General features: G+C 48.4%; 1 protein-coding gene across 8 annotated transcripts in view; it reads left to right on the plus strand.

The window, feature by feature from the left end:
- Positions 1-19,543, plus strand: part of NTM (neurotrimin) — a 680,565-nt gene that overhangs the window by 636,964 nt on the left and 24,058 nt on the right. For all 8 annotated transcript variants that reach the window (XR_012155901.1, XM_073320725.1, XM_073320731.1 and 5 more), the window contains 2 exons: positions 14,837-14,971; positions 16,460-16,580. Coding sequence is in view for 7 of the 8 variants with exons in the window: in XM_073320725.1 (XP_073176826.1) it covers positions 14,837-14,971; positions 16,460-16,580 (256 nt within the window). In the remaining variant the exon portion in view is untranslated. The remainder of the gene's footprint in view (positions 1-14,836; positions 14,972-16,459; positions 16,581-19,543) is intronic.

The following is a 19,543-nucleotide window of genomic DNA, read 5'->3' on the forward strand; positions in this document are numbered from 1 at the left end:
CTTCGGGAGAGGCAAGTGCTAGTTACAGAAGCTATAACGTGGGTATGCAGAGAACCTCACCTGCATACACTGCCCTGCCAATCAGCCTCACCCTGGACCCCCTCTGTGTATGAAATGAGAGGATGGACTCCATGGTCCATTCGATCCTAGGCCTTTCTGCTGGAATTGCCCACAAATGTGTCCATTGTGTTGCTGGGTTTTGTGTCCACTAAGAACTGAGGTGGGATACACTAACCCATTTCACACAGCCATCAGATGGGGAGGAGAATGTTTGAACAGCCCTGTATCTTTCCTGTGAACCAGTCTTTCAAGCCCCTTCTCACTTGAAACGTTCACAGAGGTGGTGCTCTAGATTGAAACACAACAGACCCGCTTCGCCACTGCATCACTCCAGCTTGGCACTGCTGTAATGTCGCTGCAATCCAGGGAGTCGCACTGGCATGGCAGTGGAATCGTGCCACAGCGAAGCAGGCCCGAAGAGTGAAATTTACCCCTCTGCAGCAGGGACAGCGTGAGACCTATGACTTAAGCCTCACTTAAGCTGCCAAAACAGGGCTTGAGCTGTGCTGAATCTCCACACAGGGGTGATCTTCACCCAAAGACGTACCAGTGCCACCTTTCGTGCCAGCCGGCGCCACTCTCCGTGTAAATAATTGTCCTTTCCATCTCTAATGGCCCTGTGAGACCTGAGCAGCCGCAGTTTACATGAGCAGTCTGTTGCTTTCTACTGTCTGTGCTTACAGATTGTGTTTGCTTAACCCCAGCGCTGCTCCCGGGTCCAGTCTGTTTGTTTCTCCATTCCTGGCAGTCACTAATGAATGAGATTTGTCCAGATATCAACAAGACGTCCCATTATAAATAGGCAAAAATGCAGAGGCCACAGAGCAGAGTGCGTTAGCAATTAGTCTCAATCTGTGCTTTTCTCTTTAGACAGATGCAGTGGCCGGTGTTACCCAGCAGGGGATGCTACAGCAAAGGATCTGTTAACCCCCATTTTATTTGGTCGCCGGGGGCGGGGGGGAGGTGGAACATGGGAAATAAATTTTCAGCTCGGAAGTAGAATGTTGATTTATTTTGTACCACACTCATTTTAAATGGCCTCAGCTAGTTTCGGGTTTTACAGACTTTGTGGCTTGCGACTTTATTTCCTGCTTCTCTGTCCATCGAAACTTGCTCTCCTTTTAAAAACCCAAAACCCAGTGACAACCTACCGTTCGGAAAGGCCTCCTGTGCTCTTGGGCCTTAAGGTGTTAAAAAAGGGAAACTGATGAACTATTATGGTTTAGGAGATGACTTTACTTTTCCATATATAGTGTTTTTTAAAGTCTGTTACTGCCTAGTTGCAGTGCCAGGAATGAATCACCCATGGTATTGTGCGGGGAAGGTGAACTTTAAAGCCAAAGCTTAAGTTCTGTATATTTAAAAAGATAAACAAAAAAAAAAGGGGGGGGGGACCTAATGGCCTGGATACCTCCTGCCGTGCACCTTGTCGTGTCCTTTACACACAGTGACTGTGTAGTGGTGCCAGATCAGAAAGGCGCTGTTTTGAACTCACTCGGCACAGGTGCTGCTGGCTGATGGAGGGGCAGGGTGGAGGGAATGGGTCCCCATGTGCACAGAAATGATCACAGGATTTTTTTCTCTCCTTCATGAAAACCAGTAGCGGGGTTGGATTGAATTGCTTCTCCGCTGTGTTGGGAACCCAAGCACACCAGCATGGCGCTAGTCCATGAGAAACTGACCCTAAACAGGAAGACTAGGTTAATTGTTTTAAGTGGAATAAAGATCAAACAGAAAGAACATAGGTGTTGGAAAGCAAATTAGATTTCTCAAATGCCTTAATAATTCCCAGTGTTCTTAGTATTATGAGTAACTAATGGTAGATAGATGGATGAGATGAGATGCAGTGTGGTCTAATGGACAGATGGCTGGACTGGGACTCAGGAAACTTGGGATCTCTTCCTGGCTGTGTGACCTTGTCTGTGCCTCCCATCCCCCTCCTACCCTTTCTTTCTCTTGTCTGTTTGGATTGTAAGCTTTTGGGGGCATGGACACTCTCTCTCTCTCTCTATGTGTATAGTTTATGGAGGAGATGGTATGATGGGATAATATGGTTTTGGCAATTAATTGATCTTTAAATATTCATGGTAAATAGGCCCAATGCCCTGTGATGGGATGTTAGATAGGGTGGGATCTGAGTTACTGCAGAGAATTCTTTCTGGGGTATCTGGCTGGTGAATCTTGCCCGTGTGCTCAGGGTCCAGCTGAACACCATATTTGGGGTCAGGAAGGAATTTTCCTCCAGGGCAGACTGGAAGAGGCCCTGGAGGTTTTTCGTTTTCCTCTGTAGCATGGGGCCCGGGTCACTTGCTGGAGGATTCTCTACTCCTTGAAGTCTTTAATCCACTATTTGAGGATTTCAATAGCTCAGACATAGGTGAGAAATTTATCGCAGGAGTGGGTGGGTGAGATTCTGTGGCCGGCGTTGTGCAGGAGGTCAGACTAGATGATCATAATGGTCCCTTCTGACCTTAATATCTATGAACCTATCTGTATGTACAGCATCTAGCACAATGGAACCTTGATCTCGGTTAAGCCTCTAGAAGCTACAATAATACTAATTAATAGTAGCTAGATACTTGAAGCTGGATCCTGCAGTCTCCGAAAGGGCAAAAGCAAGTGCTGAAATACAGTGCAAGACCCGTATTTCAGTACTCTGCTGTATTACTGGCCCACCTTTGCAGGCTCTAGACATCCAAATTGTTTGGATAAGAATCAGATCTTGTGTGTACCCATCCAAAGTGACTTGGATTCCCATGCCCTCTGTGGTTCACCCTCTGTAGGTTTATCATCATGCACTTATCTCCGACTTCTGCACTATCAAAGCACAAAGGGAAGGACTTGGGAGCCTTTATCTCTGATATTTCCCTCGCTTTTGTGGGTGGAAGGCTGACCCTCACCATTAATTTTTAACAAAGTCTGTTGCATGCAGGAAACACACTGGAGCTTACTTATAATGGGCTCAAACCACACGCTAGCACTGTGGCTCCCTGCACTCTAATGGCTAATTCTTTTGGCATGAGATCCAGTAAGGTGCATGCTCAATAAGCTACTTCTGTGCACTCAGAGAAAGGTCTTTTGTTAATTAGAAAGTGGTTCATTATCTTTGCTTTGCAGAAACTGGAGTCAAATTTGCTCACGGGAGTATCTGAAGGCCACTGGCTGTGTCCTTACTTTATCAGCAGGCAGCGCTGTGCTACTGAGAAGCCAATTCTAGGTCAGCCATAAAAGGGAGGACCTTTTTGCAGCACGCTTTACTGTACAACCCGTGGAATATAAAAGTGTGATTTTTGTGTCTCCAAAGGATATTGATTTTGGGGTAACGCCTTCACATCTTGCCCTTCAGTTGTGCTAGGTACTGATGAACTCAGCAGTTTTAGCCGTAAACCGGTCCGGTGGGGATTCCAGCTTTGGACCTCAGAAGCATGTGGATGTTAACAATTCATCACAGTGCAGAGGAGCCTGAGATGATGTAACGATGCAGTGGTTCACCCCCTTTCTAAGGTCTGGAGTGCGGCGTGAGCTGCAAACAGTGCACTTTAGGGCTGGTTTGTGACTGGTGTGTGCATTCTGGTTATAGTAGACACACGTGTGTGTGTGTGGCGGGGCGGGGAGTGAGGGGAGGAATTCAGGGACACAGAATGTAGATGGAAATCAAAGGAGTGACCATGCGTCAATTTCACTGCCTGCAAACCCATGTCACAGAAACACATGGCTGCAAATTGGCTTTTTAAATAATATTATGGACAGAGGCAGCACATATGGGTGTGACCCTGTCAGTGTCTGCGTGTGTTCATTCTGTGTATATGTGTGTGTGTACACGCACATAAAGGAGGCAAATCCTGCACCCTCCACTGGGGCAGGGGAAGAGGATGGAGGCTTGCACAACTGATTAAGAGAGCTTTAGGGATCTGGGGCAAAAATTGGGGATTGGTCCTGCTTTGAGCAGGGGGTTGGACTAGATGATCTCCGGAGGTCCCTTCCAACCCTGATATTCTATGATTCTATGATTCTATGATTCTAAACTAGGAATTTGGGGGAGATGGTTGGGAGATGTCCAGGTAATCTCTACGCCAGATTTTAACATTGAGAGGGAAGAAAATGAAGTAAGAAAGGATACAGCCGTGGGTAGGAGAATGGACATAAGGAGGAAGGGCAGTATGGATACCAGCCTAATAGGTCATACTGGCGGTAGAGTGTCCGTGTCTAATTGGGTGAAGAAAGTGAGCGAGGCCAAACAGCAAAAATTAAGATGTTTGTACACCAATGCGAGGAGCCTCGGTAACAAAATGGAGGAACTAGAGTTACTGGTGCAGGAAGTGAAACCAGATATTATAGGGAGAACAGAAACATGGTGGAATAGTCGTCATGACTGGACTACGGGTGTTGAAGGGGATGTGCTGTTTAGAAAAGACAGAGATAAAAGCAAAGGTGGTGGAGTAGCATTGTCTATCAATGATGAGGTAGACTGTCAAGAAGTAAGAAGCGATGGAATGGATAAGACAGAGTCTGTCTGAGCAAAAATCACATTGGGGAAGAAAACTACTAGACCCCCCCACCCCCGTGATAGTGCTTGGGGTGTGCTATAGTCTGCCGGGATCTAATCTGGATATGGATAGAGACCCCTTTAATGTTTTTAATGAAGTAAAAACTAATGGGAACTGTGTGATCATGGGAGACTTTAACTTCCCAGATATAGACTGGAGGACGAGTGCTAGTAATAATAATAGGGCTCAGATTTTCCAGGATGCGATAGCTGATGGGATTCCTTCACCAAGCAGTTGCTGAACAAACAAGAGGAGATGCCATTTTAGATTTGGTTTTGGTGAGTAGTGAGGACCTCAGAGAAGAAATGGTTGTAGGGGACAATCTTGGCTTGAGTGATCATGAGCTAATTCAGTTCAGACTGAACGGAAGGACAAACAAAAATAAATCTGCAACTAGGGTTTTTCAAAAGGGCTGACTTTCAAAAATTAAGGAAATTGGTTAGGAAAGTGGATTGGACTGAAGCACTTATGGATCTAAAGATGGAGGAGGCCTGGGATTACTTCAAGTCAAAGTTGCAGAAGCTATCGGAAGCATGCATCCCAAGAAAGGAGACAAAATTCATAGGCAGGAGTTGTAGACCAACTGGATGAGCAAGCATCTCAGAGAGGTGATGAAGAAAAAGCAGAAAGCATACAGGGAATGGAAGATGGGAGGGATCAGCAAGGAAAGCTACCTTATTGCGGTCAGAACATATAGAGATAAAGTGAGAAAGGCTAAAAGTCATGTAGAGTTGAACCTTGCAAAGGGAATTAAAACCAATAGTAAAAAGTTTTATAGCCATATAAATAAGAAGAAAAAAAGGAAAGAAGAGGTGGGACCGCTAAACACTGAGGATGGAGTGGAGGTTAAGGATAATCTAGGCATGGCCCAATATCTAAACAGATACTTTGCCTCAGTCTTTAATGAGGCTAATGAGCGTAGGGATAATGGTAGCATCAGAAATGGGAATGAGGATATGGAGGCAGATATTACCATATCCGAGGGAGAAGCCAAACTCGAACAGCTTAATGGGGCTAAATCGGTGGGCCCAGTTAATCTTCATCCAAGAATATTAAAGGAACTGGCACATGAAATTGCAAGCCCATTAGCAAGAATTTTTAATGAATCTGTAAACTCAGGGGTTGTACCGTATGACTGGAGAATTGCTAACATAGTTCCTGTTTTTAAGAAAGGAAAAAAAAGTGATCCGGGTAACTATAGGCCTGTTCGTTTGACATCTGTAGAATGCAAGGTCTTGGAAAAAAATTTGAAGGAGAAAGTAGTTAAGGATATTGAGGTCAATGGTAATTGGGACAAAATACAACATGGTTTTACAAAAGGTAGATCGTGCCAAACCAACCTGATCTCCTTCTTTGAGAAAGTAACAGATTTTTTAGACAAAGGAAATGCAGTGGATCTAATTTACCTCGATTTTAATCAGGCGTTTGATATGGTGCCACATGGGGAATTATTAATTAAATTGGAAAAGATGGGGATCAATAGAAAAATTGAAAGGTGGATAAGGAACTGGTTAAAGGGGAGACTACAGCGGGTCATATTGAAAGGTGAACTGTGAGGCTGGAGGGAGGTTACCAGTGGAGTTCCTCAGGAATCGGTTTTGGGACCAATCTTATTTAATCTTTTTATTACTGACCTCGGCACAAAAAGTGGGAGTGTGCTAATAAAGTTTGTGGATGACACAAAGCTGGGAGGTATTGCCAATTCAGAGAAGGACCGGGATATCATACAGGAGGATCTGGATGACCTTGTAAACTGGAGTAATAGTAATAGGATGAAATTTAATAGTGAGAAGTGTAAGGTCATGCATTTAGGGATTAATAACAAGAATTTTAGTTATAAGCTGGGGACGCATCAATTAGAAGTAACAGAGGAGGAGAAGGACCTCGGAGTATTGGTTGACCACAGGATGACTATGAGCCGCCAACGTGATATGGCCGTGAAAAAAGCTAATGCGATCTTGGGATGCATCAGGCGAGGTATTTCCAGTAGAGATAAGGAGGTGTTAGTACCGTTATACAAGGCACTGGTGAGACCTCATCTGGAGTATTGTGTGCAGTTCTGGTCTCCCGTGTTTAAGAAGGATGAATTCAAACTGGAACAGATACAGAGAAGGGCTACTAGGATGATCCGAGGAATGGAAAATCAGTCTTATGAAAGGAGACTCAAGGAGCTTGGCTTGTTTAGCCTAACCAAAAGAAGGCTGAGGGGAGATATGATTGCTCTCTATAAATATATCAGAGGGATAAATACCAGGGAGGGAGAGGAACTATTTAAGCTCAGTACCAATGTGGACACATGAACAAATGGATATAAACTGGCCATCGGGAAGTTTAGACTTAAAACTAGATGAAGGTTTCTAACCATCAGAGGAGTGAAGTTCTGGAACAGCCTCCCAAGGGAAGCAGTGGGGGCAAAAGACCTATCTGGCTTCAAGATTAAGCTCGATAAGTTTATGGAGGAGATGGTTTGATGGGATAACGTGATTTTGGCAATTAATTGATCTTTGACTATTAGTGGTAAATAGACCCAATGGCCTGTGATGGGATGTTAGATAGGGTGGGCTCTGAGTTACTACAGAGAATTCTTTCCTGGGTATCTGGCTGGTGAGTCTTGGCCACATGCTCAGGGTTCAGGTTATCGCCGTATTTGGGGTCAGGAAGGAATTTTCCTCCAGGGCAGATTGGAAGAGGTCCTGGGAGTTTTTCAACTTCCTCTGCAGCGTGGGGCACGGGTCACTTGCTGGAGGATTCTCTGCACTTTGAAGTCTTTAAACCACGATTTGAGGACTTCAATAGCTCAGACATAGGCGAGAGGTTTATTGCAGGAGTGGGTGGGTGAGATTCTGTGGCCTGCAGGAGGTCAGACTAGATGATCATAATGGTCCCTTAAAGTCTATGAGTCTATGAGGATGAGGGCCATCTGGCTGTGGAATTGGTATGTTTCTGCTGTACAAGAGGGGAAACATGTTATAGAGATGGGATTCTTGTGTAGGGCAGAGCTCAGCTCTGTGAGTCTCCATGAGGGGTGCCTTTGGGTAAGGCTTGAGGCTGGAGGATGTACTGCTATGCAGATCCTATGGCCACTCACCATGGAGCAGCTGTGCTTACCTGCCAGGGAGGAGGATTCCTCTCCACTTAAGACTCAGAGATCCCGGTCCCCAGGTGAGTCACAGGTGCTGGAGAAAATGCCATGCTAATGTGAAGTGTGTTTATACTCGTGTACATGTTTGCATACTCATCTGTGCAGTGAACACATTCATATCTTAGAACGTGTGTGTGCATCAGTATCTATGCAGGTGTGTGGGTATATTTTGATGCCTTATACTATAACGATCGGGACATGATAAATAGACAGACAGACAGATAGATACCCTATTGAGCAATGCTGCCAGTCTATATGATCATATTCACTGCTCAGATGCTGCAGTGATGGGTTCTCGTATGGTTGCCTACAGGAGGTGGACAGCTGTGGAGGGGGTGTATTTGAGCATGCAGTGTGCATATTTTCCATATGCACACAAGTAACCGTGTGTGAGATGTGACCAGCCACCCACCTCGAGCCATAACTTATTTGGATGGCAAACCCCCGCACACACCATCATTAAGGTGCTTCTCGGAGCTGCATCGCTCTGGGCGAGAGGAGAGGCAGGAGAGCTGCGGGACTCAGTGTCCTCTCATCTCCCCAGATCCAGCAGCCAAGTGCCCCGTCTCCCTGGGGGACCTGTGAGCACTCCCCTCACCGCTGGCACTCAATCCCAGAAACAGCTGTCCGGAGCTAATTTATTTCCTAATGCGTCGGCAATGTTAATTTATAAATTACACTGGTAATTCGAGCTATTATTAATTTCAGATGGTGTAGGGCAGGCCTAATTAAAATATGACACCAATTGCCACACATATGTACCAAGGACTACCGTTTAAAATTAATAGGAATATTAAGTGTGACACTGGTCTCAGAGATGCTTTGCACAGTAATTATAGCAGCCCGGCTGCAGGAGATCTGATAAAGTCGATAGTGAGATTTCAAAGAAATAAATACAAAAATCCCACTCTCTCCCTGTTCCGGGGCTATTACGGAAAGCTGCTGCTGCTTTTTTTTTTCCTTCTTCTTCTTCTTCTTTCAAGGTCAAACACACTTTTTCATTTGAAACAGGGCACAGGAATGGTACCACGGGACGCACAGATTTAATAACCTGAATATTTTTTTTAATACGAGCTACTTATGAACATCAGGTAGGGGCACAGCCAGTACCAAGAACCAGCTGGCCCCCTCTGTGCTGCAGTCCCAGCTTGCTGGTGAAGACGCTTTGGAGAGGTTTGGCACATGGCTGGGAGACCTCCGAGGACCACTGCAGGAGGTGGTGGTGGTGGTTCAGTAGATGATGCTCTTCGGCCGGCCCTGAGCCAATACAACAGCTTGGTGTTTGAGGGTGGCTGAGTGAAAGGGGCTGCGGTTGGTGGTTATCGCATGACCAGTGTCACGCCCTTCCATTAAGGGGCAGGGTTGGCTCTTCATTCCTGGCCCATAAACATGCCAGAGAGCCTGTCTGTGACAGCTGTCAATGCCCAGGTGAGGCATGTATTTTTTTTTTTGCATGAACAACAGCTCTTTGTCCTCAGAATATGATATTCCATTTCCAGTCCATAATTTGAAAAGATGGTTCTGTTCCTCCTGATGCTTAGCTTTTGTCTGTTGGCCACCCTCCTAGTTCGCTCTAGACTACTGGGGGTCCTTCTCCAAAGCCTCTTTGGTTTCCATCAGTGTCACTGTTGAAACTGGGAGCTCGTGCAGCATGCTAATGGAGTCGGTGCCCTGATCCCCTTCCCCCAACTTGCTGATGCTGGGGATATATGCCCAGCGCAGGGTGTCAGCCAACACCGGAAGTCACCCTGGACAACATCTGATCTCTGCCGGGTAGTGCTGGAGGTGCCTCAACATACACTGCCGTCTCTTTGGAGCGCTAGGAAGGAGCTTTGCCATGATTGCCTGGTGGGGTTTCTGATCTGATTGCACTATTACTGGGTGGCCAAACATGCACTCTCATGGAATCGCTCCACTCCAAATACCTCAGCCAGAAGCTCTTTTTCTATTTGGGTGTACCGCTGTTCAGCCTCTGACAAGGCTGTGATGGGGTGTATCAGCCCCACACTGGTACAGCAGGGGTTAACCCTTCTCTCTTAGCCGAGGAGACCACACACACACACACACACACCCCCGGCTCTGCTGGGTATGCTCCTGAGGGAGGACTGCCTGCACTCCAAGACGCAGAGGCCAGCCAGTTGGAGACGGACCCCGACACACCGGCATGGGACGTCATGGAGAGGGGAAAGACTGGAGAATCCCAGAGAGGGAGGACTCCAGAGACTTGGGTAGGAAGTGACCCGGGGAGGTTTTGCGGGGAAACCGGACCAAGGTCGGTGTGTTTCAGTTGGACCCCTGCCAAGCTGGTGGCGGGCAAACCCACCTCCGATAGGGCCCTGGGTTGGGACCCGGTGGAGAGGGTGGGCCTGGATCCCCCTATCCTGGCCGCTACCCACCCTGGGGTGATGGCCCCGCTCGCCACTTGTATTGACTCTGGCCATTGAGCCGCACTGCCCTGACAGCAAGGGCTGTGGTATTGATTTTGGCTGATAAGCTGCACTGCCCTGCTATCAAGGACCGCATCAAGGACTAAGGCCCCTGGGCCGTGCAGCCCCAAGACCCGGGGCTCCCCTTCAAACTTGATTGCGGGGTGCTGAGGCACCTCTTCCCTGCCCCCACGGGGTGATGGGGTGTATCAGCCCCGCGACAGAGGCTCTGCTGGCATAAGCGACAAAAGAAGAGCATCACCTTTCTCCGATGCATCACCCTGGAGTCTCAGTGGTTCTCCTGGCTGGTAGTACTTCAGGACAGGGGCATCTGTTATAATTTGTTTCACAGTGTCAAATGCTTGCAGTTGGGGACCTGCCCAGTCCCATTCAGCATCCTGCCTTGTGAGCTGATGCTGCAGTGTGGACAGTGCTGTATCGATTTCATAGCCACTAGAGCTGGCATGTTTTCTGACTGCCTTCAGCTTTTTGGGATCTGTTTTCAGTCCCTCTGCTGTGAGCAAATGTCCAATATATGTCACCTCATGTTGTCTGAGTTGCATTTTTTCTCAGTTGAGTTTTAAGTTCTTGTCCCTGCATCACTGTAGAAAAAACTTGTTGTTTTCTGCAGTGGTCCCAGTCAGCTCCTGAATCACTGCTCCCTTCACCTACAGTAAGGCTATCATCTGCAATTACTTTCACCGCAGGCAGTCCTTCCAGCGCTTGGGCAAATTTTCTCTGCAACACCTTTGGTGTTGGGCTTATGCCCGTCAGCATGCGCAGCCATCTGTGGCAACCAAATGGCATTGCAAACATTGTCAGCATACCGGACTCTATCCAGGCTCATGTGCCAAAACCCATTCCTCACATCACAGAACACAAAAATTCTGGCTTTGGGAGGTTGTGGGCAGTGAATAGTGGCATCTTTTTAATACTCAGTTGAGTGGCTTTGAGTCTAGGCAGATGCATAATTTGCCTGATAACTTCTTTACCACCACTGTGCTGCTTACCCAAGCTGTGCTGGCCTCTACAGGTGCTACAATACCCCTGCTCTGCAGGCTTTCAGGCTCCCTGTGTACTGGATTACATAGTGCCATTGTAATTTTCCTTCATGGTAAGCACACCAAATCCACAGCAGGGTCTAGTTCTAGTTGCAACTTTCTTGCAAGGCCTTTGAAAATATCCCCTTGTGCTTCTTAAATGGTCTCCATTGTCCATGGTTCTCCCTCTTTTGCATTGCAGCTGAACCTGATCGGCTCCATCGCTTGCATGGCCATATTTCCCAAGAGGGATCTGTGGTGCTTACCTTTTACCACCACAAGGTTGAGCTGGAAACAACTGTTATATTTTGGATCACTTGTTATAAGGTCACATTTTCCTATGGGCTGCTTTGTGCTCTTTGTACATTATTTGCTTGCATCTGCTGTTTGTAAAGCACGTGTTTGAGTCCAATTCACCCCAACAAATCAAATAATCATAAAAATGTAGGACAGGATGGGACCTCAATAGGTCCTCTAGTTCAGTCCTCTGCACTGAGGCAGGACTAAGTATTATCTAGACCATCCTGACAGGTGTTTGTCTAACCTGCTCTTAAAAACATCTAATGACAGAGATTCTACAACCTCCCTAGGTAATTTGTTCCGGTGCTTAACAACCCTGATAGTTAAGAAGCTTTTCCTCATGTCTAACCTAAATCTCCCTTCCTGCAATTTAAGCCCATTACTTCTTGTCCTTTCCTCAGTGGATAAGGAGAACAATTTATCACCCTGCTCTTTGTAACAACGTTTTACCTTCTTGAAGACTGTTATCATGGCCTCCCTCAGTCTTCTCTTCTCCAGAGTAAACAAACCCAATTTTTTCAATCTTTCTTCGTAGGTCATGTTTTCTAGACCTTTCATCATTTTTGTCACTCTTCTCTGGACTTTCTCCAATTTGTCCATATCTTTCCTGAAATGTGGGGCTCAGAACTGGACACAATACTTCAGTTGAGGCCTAATCAGCTTGGAGTAGAGCGGAAGAATTACTTCTCGTGTCTTGCTTACAATACTCCTGCTAATACATCAGAGAACAATATTTGCTTCTTTTTTTTTTTTTGGCAACAGTATTACATGCTTGGCTTATATGTGGTTTGTGACCCACTATAACCCCCAGATCTTTTTCTGCAGTTCTCCATCCTAGGCAATGGTTTCCCATTTTGTGATTGTTCAGTTGATTATTCCTTCCTAAGTGGAGTACTTTGCATTTGTCCTTATTGAATTCCATCCTATTTATTTCAGACCATTTCTCCAGTTTGTCGAGCTCTAATTCTAATCCTGTCCTCCAAAGTTCTTGCAACCCCTCCCATCTTGTTATCATCTGCAGACTTTATAAGTGTTCTCTCTATGCCATTATCCAAATCATATATGAAGATATTGAATAGAACTGGACCCAGAACAGATCCTGGTGGGGTCCTACTCGACATGTCCTTCCAGCTTGTCTGTGAACCATTGATAATTACTCTCTGAGTATGGGTTTCCAATCAGCTTCCCAATGATTTTTCAGTCACGTTGCAGGAGGCCCTGCTATCCAGCTGAAATCGTGCAGGGCGTTTCCCTGTTCACATCGTTGCTTACACAGAGGTTGATATGGTCTCTTGTTGCCTTCCTGTCCCAGTAGCCTGAACTTGGGATGCTCTTGGACCCAAAGAGAGAGTCATGACGTCACCACCACTGTCTGATGTGCTGTCTCGCTCTTGTACCTGTCTGAATGCATCTTTTTGAGACCTTCTGCTCTTGGGCACGCTGCTAAAATGGTCCAACTTGCCACGTTCCTTGCAATGCTGTATTAGCGCAGGGCACTTCTTTATCCGCTCCTGCTGTCTCCCACTGTGGATACATCTCGTTTCGGGTACAGACCCCTGGCCATCGGCTCTCCTTGGCTGTTTTCTCACTGCATGTACCATTGGGCACGTTGTGCCTGTAGGCTTTTCACCCTCTGGCTTGGTCTCTAGTGAAAAATCTGGGTTGCTCCACAATTTCATTCTGCTTTGGGGAAAAATAGCTCTCCAGAGGACCGCTGTGAAGCTTGGGACCGTGGTGAGTGTCAGAGTGCTGCAGACCTCTCTGCCTTGTTCCCCAATAAGGCAAAGTAAAAGTTTTACTTTCCTGCTGTTGTCGTCCCCCTGCATGGCCAGGCCTGTGTACAGCTCAAACTCCGTCTACTGGGTCCGTCGCGGGGCCAGGTTTCTGCTGGCAAAATCCAGGGCTCTGGGGGGCTTCAGCCCAAGCTCCATGGCCCACACTGCCAGCTGCTGGTCTGCAGAGAACTCACAGCTCCCACACCGCCCCCGTGATTCTCTGTCAAAGCAGGAGGGTGTGCACAGGTTAAGCTGAAGTGGAACTTATTAAATTCTGGGCACTGCTGTGTCCCTGTGTTGCTTTCAGCCTAACTCCCTGCATTCCTTGTTTTCCTGGTGTCCCAGTTACTGCAGGGAATGTGGGTCCTCTGACTCCAGTTCCACTGACCATGATACCCAGCTGTGGTGCGCTTGGCATGCTAGCAGGGACTGTATCAAAACAAAGCTCTCCAGAGAGCACAGCCCATAAATGTGTGGCTAAATCTTCAGCAGAACTCAGCCCATTTGGTACTGTTTGGAGCCCTGAGCTCATTGGAAAATCTGGCCCTGGTTGTCTATAAAGATACGTCAGCCCTTCCCCCTAAATTAAGGGAAAGTCAGGCCTGGAGTCCTGGGACAAATTCCAACATGGGTGATCGCAATCTTCTTGCCTTCGCTCCCACCATCAGAGTCCAATTGTGCGTGGTGTCCTGCACTTCCTCTCGTAAAGCCGGGAGCTGTTTTGCTCGTAGTATGAAGCAGTTGCTACATTTCACACCAGAAGGGGTAGCATTTCTGTGCTGGATGAACTGATAACTGAGTGTGTGTTGTGATCCTTCAGGATGGGAAGGTGCTTTCCAATGGTCAGATCGTATTAATATCAGCTGATGGTAAAAGGTCCTGGACAAGGGGAATTTCTTGGCTCAGGGTCCTTCTGATATTGGTGTTTAGTTATGGAGATTCAAGCCTGGCGTTTAGACCAAATTGGAATGATCTTTATGGTTTGATGAGGCAGCCTGTTAGCTGAACCAAAGGGGTAGCTTGTTATCCACTGCTCCCCCTGTATAGATCCAACATGAAGAATCCCATGTGCAGTGGGTGCCCGAGTCCTCTCGGAGGGTGAACTCTTTAGGATCACAGTCCAGGGGCCTTGCTAGAGAATCGACCGTTTCCGTAGGGCCTGATAAATGAATTTCCCCTCTTGACCCAGAAGGGAATGTTTTCACACTGCAGGCTCCAAACCAATGCTACCAGGGTGGAAGTGGTCTTCTGCACATGGGCCGCCATGGGACCCTACTAAACCTGGCTCTACAATTTCTTATTACTCCGTGGCTGGACAATAGCACTTGAGTTTCTCTCTTGCATCAGACAGAGAAAGGGGTGAAGAGGAGGGTTGGGGAGAAGGGGCCCATGTTAAGAGCTGTGTCAGGAAACCCCACTGGCACTGGAGGTAGGTAGAGCGGCTGAAGGGCCCCCCACACCCTCGCCTTTCAACACACGTAACTGTTAACCCAGGTGTGGAGCTGCTCCCTAGCCCATGTTCTCCTTCTCTTTCCGGCCCCTGCAGCTGTGGGTTTCGTGAGCGAAGACGAGTACCTGGAGATCACGGGGATCACCAAGGAGCAATCTGGCGAGTACGAGTGTAGCGCATCCAACGACGTGGCGGCTCCCGTCGTCCGGAGAGTGAAAGTCACCGTGAACTGTAAGTAACCTCGGGTGCCAGCTCTTGGCTGCAGCACAGAGGGGACGCCGGGGGCAGGCGGTTAGCAGAGACAGGGTGGCGGGCAAAGGAAGGAGAGCACCCCTCAATGCGGTGGGGAGGGGAGGAGACCATTGTCCTCTCACACTCGGGCTGTATCGCTGCCAAAAGAGAGGGTGCATGGTCTGGGTTTGTGCAGAGGACTCGATGTGTCTGCAAGTGGTTGGGGCTGGGAAGGGCTGTGGGGGAGCTGGGTGTGTCTGTCGGGGCGGGCTGCGTGTATCCTTGCAGGAGAGGGGGGGTGTTTGTGCAGGGGGCTGGGAGAGGGCTGGGCTGGGGGCACCCTTTCAGGGAACGGGGGGTATCTGTGCAGGAGGGGAGGGCTGGGCAGAGCTGGGTGTCTCCTTGCAGGGGGCATATGCAGAGTGGGTTGGGAAGGGGAGCGCATGTTTTCTTAGCAGATGTCGTTCCACCCATTTGTTTGGTTTTTGAATTCCGTTTTTTCCCACTCCCCCACCTCCCTGGCTCTCTGTGTGCACAGGGCTTTCACAGCCCATGGTGAGATGCTGTGCTGATAACCTCTGGGGAGAAGTGAAGAGGGAAATGAGCAGCAAGTGGGAATTTATAAACAAATAATGAGCAGAATGCTGCTGCTAAGAGAGTGGGTGAAGAAAACTCATCCCTCCTGGCACCCTACTCCTCTGCACACACACGCACGCACTCAGACACACACGGGCACAGACCCACGGGGGCATGCCCTTCCACAAACACACACTGTGGTCCACACAGGAGCATCGGTGCTCAAAAAGCATACACGTCGGTGCGTGCGTTCACACACATATGCTCAAATACCTGTGCATGAGCTCACACTCATGCAAAAACATGTGCACGCATTCATGCTCATGCACAAATGGGCATGTGCTCTCATACGTGTACAAACACGTGTGCTCGGGCTCACACACATGCACAGACAAACGTGTGCATGAGCTCACACACGTGCACAAACAAACACGTGTGCGTGCGCTCACCAGCGTGGACATGCGCACTCTCACGCAGGCTCATACATGCACACGCAAAGTCACATGCACTCACACCAAAGGAACAAAACTGTTAGGAGTGGAGAGAGCCAGAGGCTCCAACAAGCATGTGGTGCTGGTGAACTGGGGCAGACAGACGGAAGGGCCCACGCTGGTTAGAGACACAGAACGAGGTTTGGGGTCATTCCCTTCCCATCTGCCTGAGTGCGGGGCATGAAGTTCCTTGCAGGCCTGTAGAACAGCACTTGAGTGGCAGGAACTGGGCACCGGCTTGGGGAACAGGCCTCGTGTTGGCGAGGGGAGGGCGGCTGGCACAGGGACCTTCTGCCGGAAGCTGATTCATTTGGCTTAGCCCACGAGGTGGGGAAGAAAGAGAGGCTTGCGGAGTGAAGGCAGAAAAGAAGGGTTTTCTGAGGCCCCGGGGAGAAACCCTCACGCCCTCATGTCCCCGCAGACCCGCCGTACATCTCAGACGCCAAGAGCACCGGGGTGCCCGTGGGGCAGAAGGGCATTCTTCAGTGCGAAGCCTCCGCCGTCCCCGCTGCAGAATTCCAGTGGTACAAAGACGACAAAAGGTAGGTGAATCTGACGGGGTTTGGGAGTGGAGGGAGATGGAAAGGCCTTGCAGGTGGCATCCGCCCCAGCAGAAAAACTATCTACCGCCTTTCCCAGGGGATTTACCTGCATCGTCTCCTGGGCTGGCTGCCCTTTGCACTCCACTCACCTTGCACAAAGCAGGAGTGGTTAAGCCTTCACGTGAACTGCAGAGCCTGTTAGCACCGGAAAAGGGGGGTCAGCAACCTGATTTCACCTTGTCTTTGTGACCGCTAGGCTCTCACTGCAGGAGAGAGGAGGGGGTTGGAGGTGGGGAATAGACTACGCCCTGGTTATGCTGTTGTAAGAGGCACCAGGATTCTGCTGTGATTCCACCCCACCTCCCCCTGCGGCAAAAAGAGCCATAAAACCAGCATGTCAAGGAAGGCGCAGGGAAAGCAGCTGGCCTCTCCATCCAGTGCATCCAGGTGCAGTTTCCAGGCAGGGGAAACAATAATTAAATATTGAGCATCTCTCGGTCCCGGGTGTTTTAATTAAATGATGAGGAGAACAGAGGAAGCCAGATTGCCAAGCCATTTACTCTCCCCGAATCTTGTTTAGCCCTTTAAAAAGAGGCTTTTGCAGAGACAGAGAGGCCAGCGCTCCTGGGAGCAAAGGGAAAAAGACCAGCAGCTAATGAGAGATGGGCCCAAGGTGGAGTGTTTAGATCCAGATGCAAACTTGCCCGTAGTTCAGAGACTGGTGGCGTTCAGGTCCAGCTGACTCAGCCCTTTATCAACACAGGAGCCAACCAGATCCAAAGTCTGATCTGGATTCTGAGCCAGATTTCCCCCCAACTTGGGTAGGGTTCGAATCTGGATTTTTGTACTGGGCCCAACTCGGCACTAATAACCGATCTGAACAGGTGCTGAGCACATGCAGTACCCATCCATTCCAACAGGACCTGCAGTTGTTGACACGTCTTAAAATCAGGCCATGAATTTATATTTAATTCAACTCTTTCTCCACAATATAGAGTATCTGAACTCCGAGGCTAGTTTTCCTGCCAGGGAATGGATCTTCTGGGCATTTGTTTTCAAAGTGGCCTCAATCTGCACTCTAAAGTCGGTTACCTTGAATTCAGATGTGCATGCCCCATGCTGCATGTGTAAATGGCATTTGTGGGCCGAAAGGGGGCAGCATGATCCAGTGGTTACAGAAGTGGGCTGAGAGTCAGTTAACCTAGCTTCAGTTCCTGACTGCCAATGTCCCCTTGGATGACCTTGCGGCAAACCATTATGTGCCTCCTTTTCTCCATCTGTGCAATGGGAGCAAAAGTAATTCCTCTCCTTGGTGAAGATTGCGTGGCTCCTTGCCTGAAAGTGCCGAGAGTATTACTGGAAGCACGAATCCAGGCTTTGGGGGTATGTGAAAATGCAGCGGCTTTAAGACTAAAGATGCTCCCGGTCCAGTTCCTTTGAAATGGCAGACGAAATGTAAGGCCCTTATCATGCTAGAATGAGGCCCCAATGGGAAGTGAAGAAGGATAGTCTGGTGACTAGGGTGCTAGCCTGAGATTTGTGAGACTCGCGGTCGGTTCCCAGCGATGCCACTTTTCTGTGGGACCTTGGACAAGTCACTTAACCTCTCTGTGTTTTGCTTCCCCCTCTGTGAAATGTGGATCACAGCATTGTCCGACTTTATGAGGGTGTGGTGGAGATAAACACATTAAAACATCTTGTGTGACGCTCAGATCCTATGATAATCTATCAGCATAAGATTAGATAGATCTCTCTTTATGTAGGCCCTACACCAACTGTGAGGGTTGTTTCATATGTTAAGCACATCCTAGGAATGGAGAAATGGGTTTTAAATACTAATTGAAGGATATTTTGCCATCAGGCTATGCATTTTTCAGAAGCAGGCCATATTACACTGACCTTTAAACCACTAATATGAATAACATTCATATTCATATTGAAGCCAAATGCTACTGAGAGTTGTCAGATGAGACCCAAAGCAAGCTGGGGTGGTGGTAATGAAGAGCCAGCACCCACTGGGAGGAATTAGCTAGTAAAAAAAGACCAAAATGCCTGAAGAAATAGAGATGCTGGGGAGGAGGGCGAGTGAGTTGTAAAACGAGGAAACAAAAAATCAGTGAATGGCAGACCTGCAAATGATGTCACGCCACACTGCGTTTAGCCAGAGAGAGGGCAGCACGATCCAGCTGTGACCCATCTCCTCGGCTCGCCTTCTTCCTCCCTGCCCTACACTCTGGTTTCCTGTAGGTAGCGTACTTGGAGCTAGGGTTGGAGTTCTTATGGGTAGGGCTCCCTGCACTTGGATTAAGGTTCTTAGGGCTAGGGCTCCCTGCCCTAAGGTTAGGGTTCCTAAGGGCCTGGTACTTGGAGCTAGGGTTAGGGTTGCTGTGGGTAGGATACCTGGAGCTAGGGTTGGGGTTTCTATGGGCCGAGTACTCAGAGCTAGGGTTAGGGTTGCTGTGGGTAGAATACCTGGAGCTAGGATTGGGGTTCCTATGGGCCTGGTATTTGAAGCTAGGGTTGGGGTTGCTGTGGGTAGGATACCTGGAGCTAGGGTTGGGGTTCCTATGGGCCTGGTACTCGGAGCTAGGGTTAGGGTTCCTATACATAGGGCTTTGTGCCACTTCACAATCTTCCCAGAGCCTAGCCAGGCACATACCATGCTCTGCTAGCCGGAGAAGGGCTCTCTGGAGCGGGTTTTCCTGGGTCCTAGTTTGAATCAAACGACAGGATTAAACTCAGCACTCCCTTGGCAGTAAGGGTGGAGCAAATAGATTTGGCTCAAATCAAGGGAAGACTTGACTTTCTGACCTTTTTCTGAGGTCAGAACTTTGCTGGAGTTCTGGAGGAGTTGGTGACTGGAAGAAAGTCTCCAGTGCCTGACATCTCTCCAATCCCCCTGTCTCCAGTCCCACGCAGGGCTCCTTCCTCTTCCAGTTGTCCCTCTGGTCTTCTCTTCTCTC

This window comes from Lepidochelys kempii, chromosome 22 (genome assembly GCF_965140265.1).
Source record: "Lepidochelys kempii isolate rLepKem1 chromosome 22, rLepKem1.hap2, whole genome shotgun sequence".
Taxonomy (NCBI): Eukaryota; Metazoa; Chordata; order Testudines; family Cheloniidae; genus Lepidochelys; species Lepidochelys kempii.